This window comes from Macaca nemestrina, chromosome 2 (assembly GCF_043159975.1).
Source record: "Macaca nemestrina isolate mMacNem1 chromosome 2, mMacNem.hap1, whole genome shotgun sequence".
Lineage (NCBI taxonomy): Eukaryota > Metazoa > Chordata > Mammalia > Primates > Cercopithecidae > Macaca > Macaca nemestrina.
In genome coordinates this window covers 44258754-44282546 of record NC_092126.1, presented here as the reverse complement: position 1 = coordinate 44282546, position 23793 = coordinate 44258754, and the positions used below count along the sequence as shown (strand labels likewise).

At 41.4% G+C, this 23793-nt stretch overlaps 1 protein-coding gene across 3 annotated transcripts in view; it reads right to left on the bottom strand.

Annotated features, from left to right (window-relative positions):
* LOC105469986 (ribonuclease inhibitor) overlaps window positions 1-23793 on the bottom strand; it is an 85815-nt gene that overhangs the window by 9131 nt on the left and 52891 nt on the right. For all 3 annotated transcript variants that reach the window (XM_071091033.1, XM_071091034.1, XM_011721648.2), the window contains 2 exons: window positions 15131-15266; window positions 5203-5309 (listed from right to left, as the gene is read on the bottom strand). In XM_071091033.1, coding sequence (XP_070947134.1) covers window positions 5203-5309; window positions 15131-15266 — 243 coding nt within the window. The remainder of the gene's footprint in view (window positions 1-5202; window positions 5310-15130; window positions 15267-23793) is intronic.

The window sequence follows — 23793 nt, the reverse complement described above, 5'->3', positions numbered from 1 at the left end:
TAAATATTGATTTTTGTAACTTCCTCTTGCCAAGCCTCCCAATAAAGATATATCACAATTTTTAGTTAAATCAACACTTGGTGTATTCATTGGTATTTTTTTGTACATATTTCATTGTATGTCTATCTTCTAAGTTAATAATTGCCTGTTTTTTCATTTGCAGAGTTTTCTGTGTACCTATTCTAAATATTTTCCCACAGGTTTCTGTTATTTCTCATATACTTATCAATATTTCTTTCAAAATGCTTAAGTATTTCTTTTTTATTTATTTGTTTGTATTTTTAGTAGAGATGGGGGTTTCCTTATGTTGGCCAGGCTGGTCTTGAACTCCTGACCTCAGTTGATAAAACACTTAAGTATTTCACATGCTGTATAAGTTCAGTTTTTACCCAAGTCTCTCTCCTTTCTGAAATCTTCGACTTTTCTGCTCCAATTTGGATTTACCTCAGCCATCATCTGGGACTCGCTTTTTTACTGTCCTATACTGGGCCTTCTGATTTCTGAACTTGGCATTCTTTGTCTTTGTGGTTTACTTTATTTTATTTTTATTTATTTATTTATTTGAGACAGAGTCTCACTCTGTCACCCAGGCTGGAGTGCAGTGGTGCAATCTCGGCTCACTGCAACCTCCGCCTCCTGGGTTCAAGTGATTCTCCTGCCTCAGCCTCCTGAGTAGCTGGGCTTATGGGTGTTTACCGCCATGCCTGGCTAATTTTGTATTTTTAGTAGAGAGGGTGTTTCACCAAGTTAGCCAGGCTGGTCTCGAACTCCTGACCTCAAGTGATCCACCCGCCTCAGCCTCCCAAAGTGCGGGGATTACAGGCATGAGCCACCACGCCTGGCCTGTCTTCGTGTTTTGTTTTCTCGTTTTGCTCAAGCATGTTCTTTGGAAGTTTCCTAAGAATGGACTCAGAGGAGGTGCATGTTTGGAATGCTTGCATGTTGAAAACATCATTATTTTGGCCTCATATGTGGTTAGAAGTTGGGAACGTATAGACTTCTCATAGAATTGTCATAGTAGGACTTTGTTGCCCCTAACTTCTAGTTAGGAAGTCTGATGTCATTCTAATTCCCAGTCCTTTGGATGCAAATTGTTTTCTTTCAGTCAGTTGTTAGGATCCCCTTTTTATTCCTAGTGTTCTGAATGTCATCATGATGTACTTTTTATATTTCCCTGTGCTGGACACCCATTGGGCTCTTTCAATGTGCAGATTTACGTTCCTTGGTTCTGGGACAGTTCTTTATTTATTCCTTTGATAATTCCCTGTCTTCACTTTTCTCTGTTTTCTCTTTCTGAAAACTCTGAGTTAGACGCTGACGTTCGTAAGTTGATCCTCTGTCTCTTACATTTTCTCACCAATTTGTCATCTTCTTATCTTTTGTTTTACTTCTGAAGACTTTCTTTCTTTGGGTGAGGGTGAGCTGAGTACAGGGGACTTTGTTGATGGTGCACAACAAAGCAGGGCTCCTCAGCCCTTCCCTCTTCAGGGGTCTGTGTTAAAGCAATCCTGTTAAAATGTGGGTTACATCAGGTAACTCCTAGGTTTATCATTCTCAAAAGCCTTTCCATCTCAACAGAGTTACACCCTAAAGTCCTCACAAGGGTCTGGAAGGCCTTCTGCTCTGCATACTTGCATCTCAAATTGTTTGGAAACTGAGGAGGGGGCAGTCTCAGTGTGGTGGGGGACTGAGGGCAGCAGGTACTCCCCAGCAGCTGAGGGCCTCCCTCGTCCTCTCTGCTCTGACTGGTGGTCCAGGGGTCTTACTCCTTGGAGGTCATGTGGAATTTGGCCTTGTTCATACTGGAACATGCTCATACTGGAACATGTACGCCATGTAGTTGTGGTCAATGAAGGGGTCATTGATGGTGACAACATCCACTTTGCCAGAGTTAAAAGCAGTCCTGGTGACCAGGGCCTACTATGGACACATCTGTTTATTCTGGCCTTCACCTTCACCCTGGTGTCTGAGGGGCGCAGCTGGTGCTGTGTGAGAAAATGCAGTTGTCTGTCGAACTGGAGGAGCAGAGGCCTGACTTTCTTGATTTTAACTGTCAACCATTTTTTTTTTTTCCAGAATATTTTATTTTGGCTATCTTTTTTACTTTCCAAAAACTTTTTCTTATTTTCTAATTGTTCTTTTTTCATAGTACCCCATTCCTTTTTTATGGATGCCTTATCTTTTCTTCCATTCAGAATGTTACAATGTTATAGCTTTTTTGTTTTTCTTTAGTTTTCTGCATTGTTTCCATATCTTCAGGGTTCCTTTATTCCCTCTGTTTCTTGTTGGCTACTTGCCTCAAGTGTCTGGAGGTTCTCAGGTATCTGTTCACAATGAAGCATAAGACATACAAAGGCTGATGGGCAGCTCTCACGTATGTTCAGGGCTTGCTGACCTGCTAGGCTTCTTTGAATGGTGAGGAGATGGCCAGTTGTCAGCATCTAGAATTTCTTTTTCTAGGGCTATTCAATTTCTCAAGGAATACCCCAATCTTCTACAGGGCTGTCAACCTTCTGGAAGCAGGGCAGATAAGCTTGGGGTGGTAGTAAGGACTGAATTTCAACTGCTCAATGGATACAATTTTCCTTAATTCTCATATTTGTAGCTTCTCCCCAACCCACATTTTCCACTTGCTGGGTGTTCTGGGTCTGCTGAAAGGCCCTGTGTAGTTTTCCAGAGAAAACTCCCTAACTAGAATCCTTGTTCTGCCCTTGCCTCCCCTATAGTCTCTTTTTAACATAGAGCTGGAGCAATCCTGTTAAAATGTGGGTTACATTAGGTTACTTCTAGGTTTATCATTCTCAAAAGCCTTTCCATGTCAACAGTTACACCTGAAAGTCCTCACAAGGGTCTAGAATGCTTTCTGCTCTGCATACTTGCATCTCAAATTGTTTGTCCTCTGACTCTCCCATTCTAGCTCACTCCATTCAGCCATGCTGGCGGCTTTACTGAACACACCAGGAGGTTCTACTTTAAGGCCTTGGTACTTGCTGTTCCTTCTAGCCAGAATGCTCATCTCTCAGATATTCACGTGGCCTTCTCTGTCACTCCTTTAGATCTTTACTCAAGTGTCCCTTCTCAGCAACGCCTTCCCTGGCTACCCTCACTAAGATGGCAACCCCCACACCCTGACACACACTTTACCCCCCTATTTGCTTTATTTTTCCTCTAAGTATGATCCCCATCAGATATGCAATCATATATATGCCTCATGAAGGCAGGAATTCATGACTCCCCTCTCCAGGGTCTAGAACAGGGCCTGGTACATGATAGGAATTTAACAAATATATAAAGAAAGAAGAATGAATAAATGAAATGTTCCTTCAGTACTCTGTTTTCTTATTAGTGAAAAAGCAGTAAGACAGGATAACAGCTTCCTGTTTCACTAGCTTTTTTTTTTTAATGAAATGAGGTTGCTAATTTCTCTCAGGAAGATTTCATTGGCCTAGTCCATCATTAAAGGCAGGTTATTAAGATCTCCTTGATAGCCAAGTAAGAGACCTCAGGCTGTTAATTTGGATTTCACGAATGAATTAGAATTAGAATTAGAAATTAGCTTGTTAACTTGCAAATGTTAAGAAACAATCAATTAAAGAGCTTTCTTTCCATAATCAGTAATACTACTATTGCTTTTAATGTCTAAAATGATGCCGTTAAGGCAAAATGGGAAGAGATTTTCCCTATAAAATCCAAGCAGTTAACCCTGTTTTGAGGAATCTTCTTGGTGTTCAAACTAACAATCCAATTGAAGTGTTCCACCAGAAACACCATAATTATTTCAGCTCAAGAGATAGATGCATTAAGGCTACTCATTATATATATTACTATATTTGAAAAAAATGATTTCTTGAACTATAAATTACTTTTTAATGCCTTCTAAATGAGTATTTGTATTTTCAGGTGGGTATTTCATAATTATCTTCTCATTTATGCAAATTAAAACGTTTACTAAGCAAAGCATGATGTTTTCCAGCTCCAAATACGTACTCAGAGATAATCATTTTCCATCAAGTCATCTGAGACTGATTGTCATTAGCATTCACTAGAGTCATGGTCACGAGACTGCCTGCAGACTTGTAACATCTTCTCCCTCAATGTATAATGAAAAAGTTACTATGGTGCCAGGAAAAACAAAATGAAATCATTCACCTGCCTTCAGTTTATCAAGTTTAAAGCTATATTTGAACTAAATTTAACAGAGTAATTCTGCTGAAATTGAATTCAACTCTAAAAGAGTAGAAAGTAGATATTCTGTTTCTCTAAAATAAAGACGTAATTTAAACATCATGGAATCACTTGACTGGAGTTTTAGTTTTAAAAATGTTAATACAATATATAGAAATATCATTACAATTCTTCTATCTAAAACTCTAGAGCATTAAAAGACAAATGCAATCTATGATTATACTATGTCTCTAAGACCATGCTGAGGAAATGGTAGAGACCGACGCTTGGACTGCTTAATTCTCTCAGCTTAACCTGCCCAGTAACACACCAAGAGTTCTTTCTACTTTTCTTAAGGTTAAATTTGCGTTTTCAAATGTGTTTTTGAAGTCTTCCTTCGAGCTTCATTTAAAATGACATTTCTTCCCCTCCTCTGCCTTAGCAGGGCGAGCAGCCATCATTAATTCCGGTCATGCGTGCTGGCGATGGAGAGGGCAGGAGTGGCCATAGGAACCAACTCCTTCCACACGTGATTCTCTCCTTTTCAAAGGATTGCAGCATCATAAAAGACGTATTGCTCTCCCTATGCCGATCACAATTTAATCATTCTTTGATGATCCAGAAAGCACATCAAAATCTTATGGGGGGTGTTACTTGAATTTTCTAACTGATATCTGGAGACCTCTCTGCAGGTTGGGCTGAGAAGAGAATGGAGAGTGGGAGAAGCATTTCTTGGAGAACAGGCAAGGATGAGAGGAGCAAGAGAGAAAAAAAGCAATAGAGAAAATTTCCCTTTAAAAACATGTATTACTTAGATCGAAGGCTACATATAACATCCTAGAAATTCTTGAACTCTGTGCAAATCACCAGGAAAATTGACACAATGATGGCTGGCCTGTGACAGTGTTCCTGGTCATTGCATAGTTCGGGCCAGTTACTTAAATGAAAAAAGCGGAGCAAGTTGTGAGTAGTACAGCATTTAGGAGTGAGTGGATGTGGGCAGGTGGAGGGGAAACACGTAACCTGAAAACACTCTACCTGTCTTTCTGGCTCTCAGTGCTTCAAGTATTTCAGCAGCAGCCATTTCTCCCAGAACATTGTTTCCAAGGTCAATTTCCCTTAAGTGGGCAGAGTATTTGATCAGGCTGTCGAAAGAAAATCGCACACACACACACACATACACACACACACACACACACACACAGAGGCATTGTGTCAAGCATCGTTACTCAAAGAACCTCAATCCAGTTATTTTGGAGAATGATCTCTCTTTTTAAACCCCTCCCCCAACCCCAAACCCACGATGATGCACTGGCACAATGTGAGACCAAAGACATCCCAACACCAATTTTTACCAATCTAATCTCTCTAGTTTGGATACTTCTCCTAGGTAAGTTGGTAGAATAAGAATTTTTGGTTGTTTGAAATCCTTCATTTGTTTATTTACTCAAAAGATATGGTATGATATAATGTAATGTAGGACTTCCTACTTTAGATTTTACATATCAGCAAATGTCCAAAAGTTTAGAGGGACAGAGAAAGGTGTGGCAACTTTTGGTATGTCAAGAAATAACAACTGTCAACACTGTAAACGAGCAAACATTTTTACATCAAAGTAGGAAGGGCATAGTCTGAAAACAAAGAATAGCTCTTTAAATCAAATAACTTTAGTTTTACGAAAAGTAAACTGTACTGTCGTTACATTCATAATTTCTTTAAGGACTATTGCAAAAAAAATTTTTTTTGAGACAGGATCTCGCTGTGTCACCCAGGCTTGGCTCACTGCAACCTCCATATCCCAATTTAAGCAATTCTTGTGCCTCAGCCTCCCAAGTAGCTAGAATTACAGGCATGTGCCATGACGGGAAATTTCTTAAAGTGCAAGCCTTGCACTGGACTGCCAACTGGTCTTTGGGACTCTGGCATCATGAGTGAATAAGAAATCTGGGCAAAGGTCTGGACTCCTGGTCAGCTTCAACCCCTTGTCAAATCATGTGTCAAATCATGTGATCACGGCAGCCTATGCGCCCTCACCTCCCTCATCTATAAAACTGGCCTGAAAAAGGCTATTCTGCCTATTTCATAAGGTTGTAGTGAAAACAGAATGAAGCCATTTCTATGAAAGCATTTTGCAAATGCAATGCCAATGATGGTATATTGAGTGCATACTCATTACATGCATATTATGTACGTAGCACTGCAGGGATTAAGAGAAGTTTGACACAAGGCCTCTGCTCTGAAAGAAGTTATATGACTATCAATAAAACAATTTCAAGCCCTTACCACGGGCTGCAGGTATGAAATTTCAGTTAGGGACCACACTGAATATGAGGCTACTGTCTCGCTCATTTTGCTTTGATGTTTCTTGCACCACTACTGATTCTCATTCATGATGACTGCCACCTGCCTCCTTGGTTTTGCATTCCCTTTCAACTACTCCTACTCTAGCGACCTGAACGACTTGAGAGAGTCTGGCAGGAGCATTCAGCACTGGCCTTGCATTCCAGCTGCTGAATCAGTGGAACATATATTCAAGTCGTTCAGGTCGCTAGAGTAGGAGTAGTTGAAAGGGAATGCAAAACCAAGGAGGCAGGTGGCAGTCATCATGAATGACAGTCAGTAGTGGTGCAAGAAACATCAGAGTGAAATGAAGGTGAGCTGGGTGGAGAGGGGAACATGGGAGTACTCCAGGGTTCTGGGAGGATAGGGATGCTTCAAACAGGGAACTTGGCTTAGACTTTGAGTCAGTAAGACCCAGGTTTAAAACCCAATTTTTTTTTTTTTTTTTTGAGATGTCGCCCAGGCTAGAGTGTAGTGGTGCAATCTCAGCTCAATGCAACTTCCACCTCCCGGGTTCAAGCGATTCTCCTGCCTCAGTCTTCTGAGTAGCTGGGACTACAGGTGCGTGCCACAACACCTGGCTAATTTTTGTGTTTTTAGTAGAGATGGGGTTTCACTATGTTGGCCAGGCTGGTCTCGAACTCCTGGTCTTAGGTGATCCACTTGCCTTAGCCTCTCAAAGCGCTAGGATTACAGGTGTTAGCCACCATGCCAGGCCTAACACCCAGTTTTACAGTTACAACTCTGACTTTCTGGGCAAGTGACTTACCCATTTTGAATCTCAGTTTCCTCATCTGTAAAATGAGAGTAACGATATTTATGACTTAGAGTGGGTGTGAGGAGCAACAAACCTATGTTCACAGCATCTACTGCATTCTAGGTGACCAGAAAGTGACGCAGGACTTCTGCTTTTGGCTACGATGGAGTAACAGAGACTGGATTTACCCTCTGCCCAAAATCAAATTTTAACTACCAGAGAAAATATATTGAACAATGGTTTTCAAATATTGGACAATAGACAGGATAGGACAACAAGCTCCGAGAAGGGGAACACATAAGGTGAGCCCTGTGAGTGCCCCACTTACTGCCTGAAGAGCCTTTCTGGGTCCCCAGCACTGCAGGCAGGGAGGGCAATCAGATTCTGCTGGTCTCACTGAGTTGAGACACAGACTTCAGAGTTTGGGTAAAGGTGGCTAGAATTTATAGGACAGAATTCCAGAAAGGAGAGAGCCTTATAGAAATAGAGAGTTCTGTGCCTTTTGCAGAGAGTTTACCCCAAAAATTTGGTTGAGTACGCTTTTGAGGAAGGTACTAAGGCTAGGGAAACATTCACAGGACAGGCAGGTGGAACAACCCCTGAGGCTCATACAGGGCTGAGAACAGATAATATTCCCACCAGCCAGAGTGTAAAAACCTCCTAATACATGAGGCATCGACAACAAAAAAGTGTATTGCCTCAGTAGTGGGACCAAATTAATCCTAGAGTCAAAACTCTTCTGGATGTGTCCAAACAAAGCTTTAAAACGAGCCTCGGCTGTGCACGGTGGCTCATGCCTGTAATCCCAGCACTTTGGGAGGCCAAAGCAGGCAGATTACTTGAGGCCAGGAGGTCAAGACCAGCCTGGCAACATGGACAAACCCCGTCTCTACTAAAAATACAAAAATTAGCCAGGCATGGTGGCACGCGTCTGTAGTCCCAGCTACTCGGGAGGCTGAGGCATGAGAATCGCTTGAACCTGGGAGGCAGAGGTTGCAGCTGAGATACTGCCATTGCATGTCAGCCTGGGTGACACAGTGAGACTTTGTCTCAAACAAACAAACAAACAAACAACCCACCCCAGAAGCCTCAAAGGGATCCAACTATTGCCAAGAAATTAACTGCATCAGAGGACAGGCCTGTAAATATTAAACAGAATGAAAAGGGAACTTAAAAAATCCATCACCCAATAACATAAATTCACCATGTTTGGCCTCTACTGAAAAGAGAAGCAGGAAAATCTGACTTATAACTGGGAACAAATATTAATCAATCAAAACATCCAAAAATGATACTGAAGATAGAATTAATAGTTGAAGATATTAAAACATTTAAGTATACTCTATATATTCAAGAGGGCAGAAGAAAATATGAACATGAAGAAAGCCAAAATGGAAGATATTGAAAAAACTCAAATTGGGCCAGGAGCGGTGGCTCACACGTGTAATCTCAGCACTTTGGGAGGCTGAGGCGGGCAGATCACCTGAGGTCGGAAGTTCAAGACCAGCCTGGCCAACATGGTGAAACCCCGTCTCTACTAAAAATACAAAAATTAGCCAGGCATGGTGGCAGGTGCCTATAATCCCAGCTATTTGGGAGGCTGAGGCAGGAGAATTGCTTGAACCTGGGAGATGGAGATTGCAGTGAGCTGAATCACGCCGCTGCACTCCAGCCTGGGTGACAGAGTGAGATTCTGTTTCAAAAAAAACGATTTAAATTGAACTTTCAGAGATTAAAAAGTACAATGTCTGAGATAAGAAAAATACATTGGATGAACTTTGCAGCGTAGTAGACATTGTAGACAATATGTGAAGACATAGCAACAGAAACTACCCAAAGTGAAATGCAGGGGAGAAAAAGACCAAAAAAAAAAAAAAAAAAAAGAAAGAAAAACACAACATCATTTAGCTGTGCAATAAAATCAAGTAGCCTAACATATATGTAATTAGAGTTTCAGAAGGATAAAAGACAGGAGTGATAGAAAAAAAATACTTGAAAGGGAGTGGTCTAAAATTTTCTAAATTTGATGAAAACTGCAAACACATAGATCTAAGAAGTTCAACAAACTCCAATCTGAAAAAACAAGAAGAAAGTCACACTAAGCATGTCATACTTAAATTGCTGAAAACCAGTGATAAAAAGAAAGTCTTAAAAGCAGTCAGAGACTGGACATGGTGGCTCACACCTGTAATCCTAGCACTTTGGGAGGCTAAGGTGGGTGGATCACTTCAGGCCAGGGGTTTGAGACTAGCATGGGCAACATGGCGAAACCCCATCTCTACTAAAAATACAAAAAAAAATTTAGCTGGGCATATTGGTTGCACACCTGTAGTCCCAGCTACCTGGGAGGCTGAAGCACAAGAATTATTTGAACCGGGGAGGCAGAGGTTACAGTGAGCCAAGATCACGTCACTGCACTCCAGTCTGGGTGACAGTGAGACTCTGTCAAGAAGAAGAAGAAGAAAGAAGAAGGAAGAAGGAAGAAGGAAGAAGGAAGAAGGAAGGAGAAAGAGGAAGAGGAAGAGGAAGAGGAAGAAAGCATACAGAGGAATAAAAACAAATTATATACAAAAGAATAGAGATAAAAATGATGTCTCTTCAGAAACAATACAAGCAGAAGATAGTGATGCTTCCTCAGAAGCAATACGAACAGAAGATAGTGCAGCAACATCTTAAAAGTATTAACTGCCTGCTCTGCATGGTGGCTCATGCCTATAATCCCAGCACTTTGGGAGGCCAAGGCAGGTGGATTACCTGAGGTCAGGAGTTTGAGACCAGCCTGGCCAACATGGTGAAACCCTATCTCTACTAAAAATACAAAAATTGGCCAGGTGTGGTGGCACACGTCTGTAATCCCAGCTACCCGAGAGACTGAGGAAGGAGAATCACTTGAACTCAGCGGGTGGAGGTAGTAGTGAGCGAAGACTGTGCTACAGCACTCCGGCCTGTGCGACAGGAGCAAGATTCCATCTCAAAAAAAAAAAAAAGTATTAACTGTCAATCAAATATTTTGTACCTTGCCACACAAAAAAAAAACAAAACACTTTAAAAATGAAGGCAGCATAGACTTGTTAGATATACAAAGGCTTAGAGAATTCATCACCAGCAGACCAGGATTATAAGAAATGTATAAAGTAAGTCCTTCAGACAGAAGAATATGATATCACATAGAAATGTGAATATAGCCAAAGGAATAAAGAATGCCAGAAATGGTAAATATGTGAATAAACATAAAAAACTCCCCCCTTATTAAAAAAACAACTGCTTAAAATAGACATAATAATAATGTATCCTTGGATTTATAACACTTGTAAAGGTAAAATATATGACTACAAAAACGCAAAGGATAGGAAGAGAATGGAAGTATACTGTTGTAAGATTCTTATACTATACGTGAAGTAGTATAATGTTATTTGAAGGTAGACTGTAATAAGTTAAAGATGAAGGCTGTAAACACTAGAGCATCCACTAGAAAATAAAAGACTAAGAGGTATCGCTCACGAGCCAATTAAATATATAAAAATGGAATTATAAACATTAATCCAAAAAGCAACAGAAAACTAGTTTAAAAGGAACAAAGAACAGATGAGACAAATAGAAAACAAATGGCAAGATGATAGATTAAAAACCAAACCATAAAGATAATCACATAAAATATAATGGTCTAAACAATTAAAAGACAAAGATTGTCAAATGGATAAAAAAAGAAGGTCTCAGCCAAATGCTGTCTATAAGAAACCCAATTTCAATATAAAAACACAGATAGGTTAAAACCAAAGGATGAAAACAGATATATTATGTAAATATTCATTAAAAAAAGACCTGTAGTGACTATATTAATATCAATCAAAGTAGGGAGCATCACCAAGGATAAAGAAGACCATTTCATAATGATGAGTGTCAATTCATCAAGAGGCACAACAATAAAAAATGTTTATGTACCTAAAAACAGAGCTTCAAAATACATGAGGCAAAAACTGATTAAACTATAAGGAGATATAAACAACATCACAATTTTCCCCTCTCTCAATAGTTGATAGAACATGTACAAATTTGTACATATATAGAAGACTTCAATAACACTGCCAACCAACTTGACCTAATTGACATTTATGGGGCATTCAATCCAGTAACAGCAGAATGCAGTCTTTTCTCATGCACATGGAACATTGACCAAGATAGATCAGATCTGGGGCATAAAAGAAATAAAACAAGTGTGTTCCTTTTTCCCCCTAGAGATGAGATCTTGCTATGTTGCCCAGGGCTGATCTCAAACTCTTGAGCTCAAGCAATCCTCCCACCTAAGCCTCTCAAGTAGCTGAGACTACATGACCACACCAGGCATGGGACCTGTAGTCCCAATTACGTGGGAGGCAGAGGTGGGAAAATCGCTTGAACCCAGGAGACGAAGGTTGCAGTGAGCCGAGATCATGCCATTGCACCAGGTATATTTTCCAACCATAGCAGAATTTAATTAAGAATCAAGAGATTCTTAATCTCTTGATTAAAACAGAATGATATCTGAAAAAATATACACATATGTGGAAACTAAACAGAGCTATTCTAAATAACCCATAGGTTAGAGAAGAAATTAAAAGGAATATTAGAAAATAGTTTGAATGGAATGAAATGAAAATATAACATATTGAAATTTATAGGAAACAATAAAAGAAGTGCTTAGTGCTAATATAAACATTTATATTAGAAAAATTAAAAGATTTAAAATCAATAACTTAAGCTTTCACTTTAATAATCTAGAAAGAGAAGAGCATATTAAACCCAAGGTAAGCAGAATAAAGGAAATAATAAAGACAAGAGATGAAATCAATAAAGTTAAAAACAGAAAAACAGTAGTGAGAATCAAGAGTGGTTCTGTGAGAAGATCAAATAAAATTAATAAATTTCTAACCAGATCAATCAGAAAAAGAGAGAACACAAGTAATCAATACCAAGAATGAAAAAGGAGACATCACTATAGATGCTACAGACATTAAAAGGATCATAAGAAAATATTATGAAGAACTTTATGCCAATAAATCTGACAATTTAGATGAAATAAATTTCTTGAAAGACACAAACTACTAAAGCTTTGCTCAAGATAAAATATCCAGCATAGCCTTATACCTATTAAATAAATTGAATTTAGGCTGGGTGCAGTGGCTCATGCCTGTAATCCCAGCACTTTGGGAGGCTGAGGCAGGAGGATCATGAGGTCAAGAGATCGAGACCATCCTGGCCAACATGGTGAAACCTTGTCTCTACTAAAAATACGAAAATTAGCCAGGCATGATGGCAGGTGCGTGTAGTACCAGCTACTCAGGAGGCTGAGGCAGGAGAATAACTTGAATCCAGGAGGTGGAGGTTGCAGTGAGCCGAGATTGTGCCACTGCACTCCAGCCTGGCGACAGAGAGAGACTCCATCTCAAAAAAAAAAAAAAAAAAAAAATTGAATTTGTTGTTAAAAACCTTCCCATACAGAAAGCTCCAGGCCCAGATGTTTTCATTGATAATTCTACTGAATATTTAAGGATGAGATAATGCTAATGCTACACAAATTATTTCATAAAATAGAAGAGGGGCACACACTTATTAGCTCATTCTGTAAGGCCAGAATTACCCTGATCTCAATGCCAGACAAAGATATTACGAGAAAAGAAAAGTTCAGCCGGGTGTGGTAGCTCACATCTGTAATCCCAGAATTTTGGGAGGCCAGGGAGGGCAGATGACTTGAAATCACAAGTTCAAGACCAGCCTGGCCGACATGGTGAAAACCCATCTCTACTAAAAATACAAAAAATTAGCCAGGCATGGTGATCCACACCTATAGTCCCAGTTACCTGGGAGGCGGAGGTGGGAGAATCGCTAGAACCCGGGAGGCGGAGGTTGCAGTGAGCCAAGATCATGCCATTGCACTCCAGCCCAGGCAACAGAGCGAGACTCCATCTCAAAAAAAAAAAAAAAAAAAAGAAAGAAAGAAAAGAAAAGAAAAGAAGAAAAGAAAAGAACTGACTAGGCCGGGCGCGGTGGCTCAAGCCTGTAATCCCAGCACTTTGGGAGGCCGAGACGGACGGATCACGAGGTCAGGAGATCGAGACCATCCTGGCGAACACGGTGAAACCCCATCTCTAATAAAAAAGTACAAAAAAAAAAAACTACCCGCGCGAGGTGGCGGGCGCCTGTAGTCCCAGCTACTCGGGAGGCTGAGGCAGGAGAATGGTGTAAACCCGGGAGGCGGACCTTGCAGTGAGCTGAGATTCAGCCACTGCACTCCCGCCTGGGCGACAGAGCGAGACTCCGTCTCAAAAAAAAAAAGGACTGACTAATAGGCTTCATGAGCATAGATGGAAAAATCCTTAACAAAATTTTGGCAAAATACTAAAAGCATAATATATCAGCAATATATTAAATCAGCATTGTATTAAAAGGGCAATGAAATGAAGCTTATTAATAGGATTATTATAGGAAAAGCAGAGAAGCTATTAAAGTTGAAAATCTTCCCATCCTTCCTGAATAAGTATATTAGAGAAAAATTTTTCTTTCTTTCTTTCTTTTTTTTTTAATGATGAAGTCTCCTTCTGTTGCCCAGGTTGGAGTGCAGTGGAGCGATCTTGGCTCCCTGCAACCTCTGCCTCCCGGGTTTAAGTGATTCTCCTGTCTCAGCCTCCTGAGTAGCTGGGATTACAGGTGTCTGCCACCATGCCCAGCTAATTTTTTTGTATTTTAGTAGAGATGGGGTTTCACCATGTGGGCAGGCTGGTCTCAAACTCTTGACCTCAAGTGATTTGCCTGCCTCGGCCTCCCAAAGTGTTGGGATTACAGGCATGAGCCACCATGCCCAGACAGAGAAAGAATCTTTTTCTTCTAAAATAATAAGTAGACTGGGCACAGTTGCTCACGCCTATAATCCCAGCACTTTGGGAGGCTGAAGGGGGTGGATAACTTGAGGTCAGGAGTTTGAGACCAGCCTGGCCAACATGGTGAAACTATGTCCCTACTAAAAATACAAAAATTAGCTGGGTGCGGTGGCGCATGCCTGTAGTCCCAGCTACTCAGGATGCTGACGCAGGATAATTGCTTGAATTAGGGAGGTGGAGGTTGCAGTGAGCAGAGATCGCACTACTGTACTCCAGCTGGGCGACAGAGCAAGAACGTGTCTCAAAAATAAAAATAAAAGTAATAATAATAACAATAATAAGTAGCCATCCATCAAGCCCTCAAGCCTCAAGCCTTGGCTGTGTTCTGTTGCCCTTGACTTTCGCCGCGCTGCTGTCACTATCAACTACCTGAAACTATATATCTTGGAGTTGTCTCCACCCAGCAAGCTTTTTCTACAGTAGCTGCAAATCCTACTTGGCCCACTGGGGATGTGGACTCAGTAGGCCTGGACAGGGAAATACCTAAGATTCTCAACACAAACACGGCAAGGAAATATCCTGTTTTTGAGAAGCTTTTGAGAATAGCTGTGTCCTTCTGCCTTGAGGAGGCTGGGACAACTTTGTAATCAAACACAAAAAAGTGATCACTCCTGGGTAGGCCGCCCTTCTTCCTTAGGTCACATCGATTACATTTTACATTATATCCTGACTTTAAGAAAGAAAAATTGGGAGGTCATACGTCCTGTTTTTCCTCAGTTGCCAACTTCTTAAAATGGGGCTTCTAGTGAGGTCTTGAAGATTGCTTTATGGTCCACACACAACTGTTTGCCATGTTAGGTACCAAGACCAAGATGGGTCACTGCTTGGCTCTCAGAGCTATAAAACCTCAATGGAAACTGCCAAAAAGGTGCAGCTAAATAATTATCCCAATGATTTAATTCAAGCACTTAGTTTTAAAAGGTGAACAAATAAGGCCTCTTAAATTGCTACTTACCATGTTAAAGTTTGAAGGAATTCCAACAAACCATTTTCTCCTTCTTTTCCTTTTCCATCTATGCCATTATCTGCCAAATGCAACTTCACTAACCAAGGACCAGCTTCCATCAGACCTTCCATTTTCTTCTTGATTCCTATAAGAAAATCAGAGTATTTTATTATTTTTAGACAATAGTTCCCCTGTTTATCACCAGCTAAGCTGACTTTATTCTTTTAGATTGTACTTTACTGGACTTGTGTGAGTAGATGCATTTGCAATATAGTCAAGGAAATACTGTACATAGAATTTTTAAAGTCCTTGTTTTATACTCAGTACATCCTTCCTTCTTTAGAACAAGAAGCCCAAAATTACTCTGCATGAAAGGAAATTCCATCTAAGATTTAGATTGTTGCCTTTACTTTGAAGAAGAAAACTGATGTATCTAGATATTTCCTGGAAGAAGATGAATGAGTTGCCCACTGATCTAGGGGAAGTGATAGCTCTTATGAAGGAAATCAGCCCTTTAAAGGAGCCTGAAAAGCTGTTACCTTTTTGAGCTTTAAAGGAGAAAATCTGAAGGAGAAAGAACCATCCTGCCTTTGTAGAATTCATGACTGGGCTGAGGGATCCTGGGGTTGGTTCACCCTTGTCAGTCGACACAGCTTTTGTAAAGAGTCTATTGTCAGTGCTGGGAAACAGCATCAGGTCCACATTTAATTTATGTCAGTTCAAGTTTAGGAGTTTGGCAAAGAAAAATACAGGAAGGGGATGGAGGAAAAGAAATAATCATGGGCATAATGCGGGCTCATCCACTCAGTAAGTATGAGATGGGAAATTGGAATTGCCTGTCCCAAATTCAAATCTTTCTCTGGGGACCTACAAGTATTTAAGTTATATGAGCCCCCTAAACACTAACCAACTACTTCATCCGGACCCAACCGAAGAAAGACCAAGTGATCTGTTCCAAAACTGGGGAAGAAACTGTGTGGGACTTAGAGATAATATGCCTAGATATTGTAATGTGTGGGCAAATCACAGAATTTTAAAGGATCATTTAACTATACACTAATTTTGTCCACCATGCTGACTCGAGAGCCTAACCCTGCAGCTAGACAAGACTTGAATTCCTTCAGCATTTAACAAACATTTTCGAGCTGCTATTATGTGTCAGGCACTGGTGTAGGTGCCAGCGACTCAGTGGAGAACAAAAGAGACAAAAATCCCTGCCCTTATGAAGCTGACATTAAGTGAATGTTAACTAGCATGGTTAGAGCAAGGAAGAGAGCAGAGTCAAGGATAATCAAGCATAAATTTTCAAACCTGGAGGGAAAACTTGCTTTTCAGGAAAAGGAGATAAATTTGGACATCAGGTCTTCCTAGGTTGCCGGTTGGGGAAAAAGAGTAGAAAGCATGCTTTTTAAAAAAAGATTTGATTGGTTTCTTTGGACATGAATCTAATCTGCTGGATCGTTGGATGAAATAGGATTGACGGGGCATGGTGGGTCACGCCTATAATCCCAGCACTTTGGGAGGCCAAGAAGGGCAGATCACTTGAGGTCAGGAATTTGAGACCAGCCTGGCCAACATGGTGAAACCCATCTCTACTAAAAATACAAAAATTAGCTGGGTGTTGTGGAATGTGCCTGTAGTTCCAGCTACTTGGGAGGCTGAGGCAGGAGAACTGCTTGAACCCGGGAGGCAAACGTTGCAGAGAACCGAGATTGCGCCACTGCGTAGCCTGGATGACAAAGCAAGACTCTGTCTCGGAAAAACAAAAAAGAAATAGGCAGGATTTATTTTCCTTTAGAATACAGTTGGAGGGATGAACACTGGCCCATCCTTTGGTTTTATTAGAGGTAAGCCTAACTTGTCTAAATCTCGTTCATCCTTACATCTAAGTAAGGCATGAGAATGATAGCAAATGACAGCTGTCATGAATGATACAACAGTGCTCCATTATTCACACTAGAATAGTATCTGGCACATGGTAGGTATTTAATAAATGTTTGTTCAATGAATTAATGAATCAATGACTAATAGAGTGTAAAGTGCAATTGTGTTATGGAAACTTTATCTCACTGTTCAGTGCTTTTCCAAGTACAGGGTTGCTAATAATGCCTTGAGACCACTTGTGAGCAAGATGAAATATGATTTTTCTATCTGTAAAATCTCTTCAAGAAAAATGCATTTGAAAATGTAAGTTGACTGCCCAGAATGATGGATGATGTGGATACTGATCACATGTGGCATCCATTTCTTTTTGTCCCCTTCTGACATGATAGAAAGCAGTGGTGGCCAATAGGGCCAAAGCTGAAGGCCAAAAGCTAAATTCCTTTACAGCTGCTCAGCTTTGCAAGGAAAGACATCATCTTAGCCAGTCTACATCCCTAACTAAGCCAGTGTGGCACAAACGTGTGCCCTTGGAGAGGAAAGGACTTCCAGGCCTGTGATTGGCCTGGTCCAACTTGTACTCCCATGGGAGAAACAATCAAAGTCTCCCTCCAGCAGATGATAAGACAGGTCACAATGTCATCTCTTCCCATGAAAAATAAGCAGTTTGGAAAATGCTAGTCTAAACCACTCTCCAGAATGTAGACCTCTAATGAGTTACGTTGGCCCTGTTAGATAATAGGAAGGCTGGCATTGCTCAGTACAGGAACTTCCTGCTGCAGGGCTTTCACCAAAGTTCAGGCAAAACTGGATTATTTTCTTTAGGTTGAAAACAAATTCCTTGGAGTAAGGGCGGGTATGTGCTCAAGCCCTGGAGATACTTGATACATCCCAGCTGTGTTCACAGCAACCCATTTTTACCTAATCTTACATTTCTTTACTTTGAAACAAAAACAAGCTCACTAACAATGACCATTTCAATTTACCCCCTCTGTCTGGGAGAACTTAGCAGTGGCATAGCTATGCCTGGTTGTGCCCAAGAGGCAGGGTGGTGTACTTAGATGTGCGGAATCTCCAGGTTTAAAACCTCTCTCCAGAAAATGCTATGAGACTCCTTGGAAAGTCACTTAACTTCTCTGAATCTAAATTTCCTCTGGCAAAATAGAGATCATAATACCCATCTCTTAGAAGCATTGTGAGGACGGCTGCAAAGCATTGTGAAATAGTGGTGGTAGAGGCACGTAGTACACAGTTTTAGTGCCTCGCTTGCCAGCGTTATCTCTGGATTTCATACGTCACTGAAACACTGGAATGGGAGCAACCTGGCAAAGAACCTTCATGTGCAAGTGCCCTCCCTTCTACCACTGTCTCCCTGAGGATCAGGAGGACAATGGCACGCCTTCCCTGGAAGCCACTCCACAGATCCAGTATGGACTCTCCCAGCCTCGTGCTTTCTCTCATTTTCTCTTTGGTCAATTGCCAAGCTTCCCCAGGTGTCCTGGACGTCAGAATCTTTCTCACCACCCTCTTTGAAATGGCTACTAGGTCCTGTCAATTCTCTTCCTTCTAAATATATCGAGACTCCAGCTTTCTATCACTGCAGCCTCACTTTATCTTCTCTTGCCCGAACAAATGTAAAAGCTTCCTGCTTTTCCTGCCACTCCCCTCTCATCCCCGACTCCCAACACTGCTCCAGAATCCCGCTAAGCTAGTGCAGTTTCCTCTTCCTTCAGTGGACCTCATCAGACACGATGAGGAGCCCTCTGACATTGACGAGATCTGGGAGATCATGGATAGACTGTGGCTGACAGTGGAGGAGAAGGTAATCACCAGGACAGAGGGTAACACTGATGACTTGCTCATTGGTGGAAATGCCTCCTCTGAAGGCCCCAAGGGCGAAGGTACCCAAAGCACCCAGAGTCATCATTGGTGTTGATATTGCCATGAACCTCACTTGCAGGAAACCAGCTTTGCAAAGGATGCCTACAAGTACATCAGTGGGGCAAGGTGGTTCATGCCTATAATTTCAGCACTTTGGGAGGCTAAGGTGAGAGGATCTCTTAAGCCTACCAGTTTGAGACCAGCATGAGCAACATGAAGACATGAAGAGACCCAGTCTGTACAAAAAAAAAAAAAAAATTAGCTGGGCATGGTGGTCACACCTGTGGTCCCAGCTACTTGGGAGGCTGAGGTAGGTAGATTGCTTGAGGCTGGGAGGTCAAAGCTGCAGTGAGTCATGATCACACCACTGCACTCCAGCCTGGGCCACAGAGTGAGATCCTATCTCAAGAAGAAAACAACAAAAAAAAAGAAGTACATTAAAGATGACATGAAATCAATGAAAGGGGAACTTGAAGAAGCGAGATCAGAAAGAGTAAAACCTTTTATGGTAGGGCTGCCTAACAAATCAAGCACATCCTTGCTAATTTCAAAAACTACCAGTTCTTTTCTTGATGAAAACATGAATCCTGATGGCATGGTTGCTCTACTGAACTACCATGAGGATGGTGTGACCCTATATATGATTTTCTTTAACAATGGTTTACAAATGGGTAAATATTAACAGATTTGGCAATTACTTTGAATATATCACCTATCATCATAAATGGCTGCTGCTTGTCATCCACAAAACACCATGTCTTAAGATAAATGGGCCCTTTATTTATTTTGACTGTGATTTATGTGGAGTAGAGGCCTTGTTTTTTTAAGAAAAAAAAAAAAAAAAAAAACATGTCACATAGGTTGTCTAAAAATAAAATGCATTTAAACTAAAAAAAAAAAAAAGTCTCATAACTAGTCTCCCATCCTTTAGCTATTCCTCTCTCTAAAGCATATTCTGCAAAACTGCCCAAGATACTTTTCAAAAACCCAGTTCTCACTATGCTACTGTCCTGCTTCAAAACCATCATGGCTCCAGCCCTTTGCACACAGGAGAAAATCTAACTCCTGAACTCAGCATTCATGGCTTTCAGTCATTTGGGTCCACTGCCTCTTCAGTCACATTTCCAGCCGCTTTCCCAATGACTGCTCTGTGGCGAACGTCACCCCTCCAGATCCCTAATATGCCAGGCACCTTCCTCCTCTTAGCCTTTTCTCATGTGGTCCCTCTGCCTGGAACCTTCTCTCTTAACACAGCTGACAAACCTCTTCTCATTCCTTCCGAGGAGAGCCCTGTTTCCTAAATGGGCTGGTACTCAAAGGTCAAGGGTAAATTTTCATGGAACCAGCATCCCCCAGAGAGGCTCTCCATATCCTTCACTTGCTGGCCTCTTCTGGGACCGCCAGAACAGGTGGGCATCCTACATTCTGGGGGGCATCAGATCAACCACTACTCAAATGTTCATCTGTGGATGGCAGGCCCTGGTAGGGCCTTCTCCTTGTGGTTGAATTATTTTTTTAACTGTTAAAAATAGCTTTTTTCCATCAAAAAGGAACACGTGTAATTTCCTGTGTAAGTCCTAGTCTTATAAACCAGAACATAAACTCTGTTTGTTTGATTATGGGACTTAAGAAGGCAAAATGTAAGTAGTGTTTGATGATTCACACCTTGGGCCTTGGGACCTTTCTATAAAGGTTTCCATTGTTTAGCTGTCACCCCAGGATGAAGCCCCAAATAAAATAATTGCAGGATTATAACTGGCAACTTCCTGTTTTGGAACTAATAAAGCTGTTTTGAAGATTACATCTTGACTTTTGAACTTGGTCTTTGCATTCCTTAATGCCACTGGTATTTCTGGGGACTGTGGCTATGATATAAGCAACAATGCCTTATTTGGGAAAATGTATTTGCCACTTGGGTGGCATGGTACTGTAGTAAAGTTCTGATCAATCCCAAGTTTGTTGATACACCATTTTATGGTTGGATTTTTGCCCCATGTACATGCCTAAGTCACTTACTGGCTCTCCCTGTCCTAAATCTTCCAGAATTAAAACAGCCCTGGAGGTTGTCTGTGGGGCTTGGGCTGGGAGTAAACAGGCACAGGATACCCCTGAGTCCTCACTGGGTCTTTCAAGAACTTTGGGAGCCTTGAGACAACAAGGCAGCACTGGCTGAATAGGGCTCAGAGAAACCATCTAAACTGAGGTTGGCTATTCCTGACAACCTTACAGTGACTTCCAGCCTTCAGCTATCTTCTGGCTCTTCGTGGACCTCACAGGTTTGTGACTAGGCATAGACCAAGCCAGACATCATCCACTTGAACACTGATCAACTTCCAGGCCCACGATTCCTAGTTCCTGTATCCCCACGGTACAGAGAGCCATGGGCCTCAGAGGTGGCTTCACTGAGTACAGAAGAAGAAAGTATAGAAGAAAGTATAGAAGACAGTATAGAAGAAGACAGAGAAGCCAAAACAGAAATGGGACTGGGTCTTGTCTGTTCTGTGATTTTCAGGGCAGAGAAGAGGCATCTAGGAGCCTCGGTCTGCTCTCTGATTTTCTTCATTGTGCAAAATAAATCAGGAGCAGACAGTCTGATTTTCTCAAGTCCAAAACTGTGGTTCTCAAAGTGTGATCCTCGAACCAGCAGCATCAGGACCCTGGGAACTGGATAGAAATGCACACTGTCCAGCCTCACTCAGACCTACTCACTCAGAACCTGGGGGGTGGCGCCCAGCAATCTGTTTTAACAAGCCCTCTGAGTACCTCTGAGGCTGCTCAAATTTGAGGACCCTTGTTCTAGTAACTCTTCATCCTCAGGGGTGCACTGAGGCAAGACTGATTTGGACAAAAATCTTTTAACTCCTGGAAGCATAGAAAGAAGATATTTTGCTTCCTTTATCAACTTTTAAATGGTTGCTCAGTGTTAAGTGGTCAAGTTCTTATATTGCTCTAAATGTTCTTATCACTCCAAAAGAGAGGAATAATAATGGGCATCAGGTTTCCTAATGGGGGTTTTGCCTCAGTGGCATTGTGGGGACAACTGTCCAAGCAGCCAAAAGCCTCTTGTCCACAAAGAGGCCAGCGTGGAAATAGTTTGACTGTTTCCAGTTAGAGCCAGATGGAAACCATCTGGACTTGTCACCCAGGAGGCTGATGTAAATCAATCTGAACCTCTACTCTGAAACAAGTAGAACTCTTCTACCAAAGGCCAAACTCACCCCCCAAACACTTTATGATAGCAAAAACAGTTGTCCAATGTGGGAAGCTGTTGTTTAATTTGCTTTGTAAACTCTGGAAAGCATGACACTAGACTGCACTGAAAGGAAGCTATAAAATAAGTATAATATTAGATACAAAAGGATTTGAGGCAAATAATTCCTTGGGAAACAAAAGATTTTAATGGCTCCCAATGTCTACTAGGTTAAGTACAAACTCTCCACCTGACATGCAAATTCTTCCTTGCTATGACCCTCCCCTCTTGCCAAGGGCCGCCCTCCGCACATCCTCTTGTTGTACCTAAACCTGCAGGCTCATGGCTTGCTTTGTTAAGGCCCTTCTTCCTTACTTAAGTCCTTCCTCACCTAAGTCTTTCCTTGGAAAAAAATTTTTTTTTACTTCCACAGATTATTGGGGAATTGTTGGTGTTTGGTTACGTAAGTTATTTAGTGGTGATTTGTGAGATTTTGCTGCACCCATCACCTGAGCAGTATACACCGAACCCTATTTGTAGTCTTTTATCCCTCACCCTCTTCTCAGCCTTTCCCCCAAGTCTCCAAAGTCCATTGTGTCATTCTTTTTTTTCTTTTGAGACGGAGTTTTGCTCTTGTTGCCCAGGCTGGAGTGCAATGGTGCGATCTCGGCTCATCACAACCTCCACCTCCCAGGTTCAAGTGATTCTCCTACCTCAGCTTCCCGAGTAGCTGGGATTACAGGCATGCGCCACCATGCCCAGCTAATTTTTTGTATTTTTAGTAGAGATAGGGTTTCTCCATGTTGGTCAGGCTGGTCTTGAACTCCCAACCTCAGGTGATCCCTCCCCCTTGGGCTCCCGAAGTGCTGGGATTACAGGCGTGAGCCACCTTGCCTGGCCCCTTGTGTCATTCTTATGCCTTTGCATCCTCATAGTTTAGCTCCCACTTATGAGTGAGAACATACGATGTTTGGTTTTCCATTTCTGAGTTACTTCGCTTAGAATAATAGTCTCCAATCTCATCCAGGTCGCTGTGAATGCCATTAATTCATTCCTTTTTAAAGCTGAGTAGTATTCCATTTTATATATATATATATACACCACAGTTTCTTTATCAGTTCATTAATTGATGGGCATTTGGGTTGGTTCCACGTTTTTGCAATTGCTAATTTTGCTGCTATAAACATGCGTGTGCAAGCTTCTTTTTCGTATAATGACTTCTTTTCCTCTGGGTGGATACCCAGTAGTGGGATTACTGGATCAAATGGTAGTTCTACTTTCAGTTCTTTAAGGAATCTCCACACTGTTTTCCATAGTGATTGTACTAGTTTACAGTCCCACCAGCAGTGTAGAAGTGTTCCCTGTTTACTGCATCCACGCCAACATCTTATTACTTTTTTATTATGACCATTCTTGCCGGAGTAAGGTGGTATTGCATTGTGATTTTGATTTGCATTTCCCTGATCACTACTGATGTTGAGCATTTTTTCATGTCTGTTGGCCATTTGTATATCTTCTTTTGAGAATGTCTATTCATGTTCTTAGCCCACCTTTTGATGGGATTGTTTATTTTTTTTCTTGTTGATTTGTTTGAGTTCATTGTAGATTCTGGATATTAGTTCTTTGTCAGGTGTATAGGTTGTGAAGCTTTTTCCCCACTCTGTGGGTTGCCTGTTTACTCTGCTGACTGTCCCTTTTGCCATGCAAAAGCTCTTTAGTT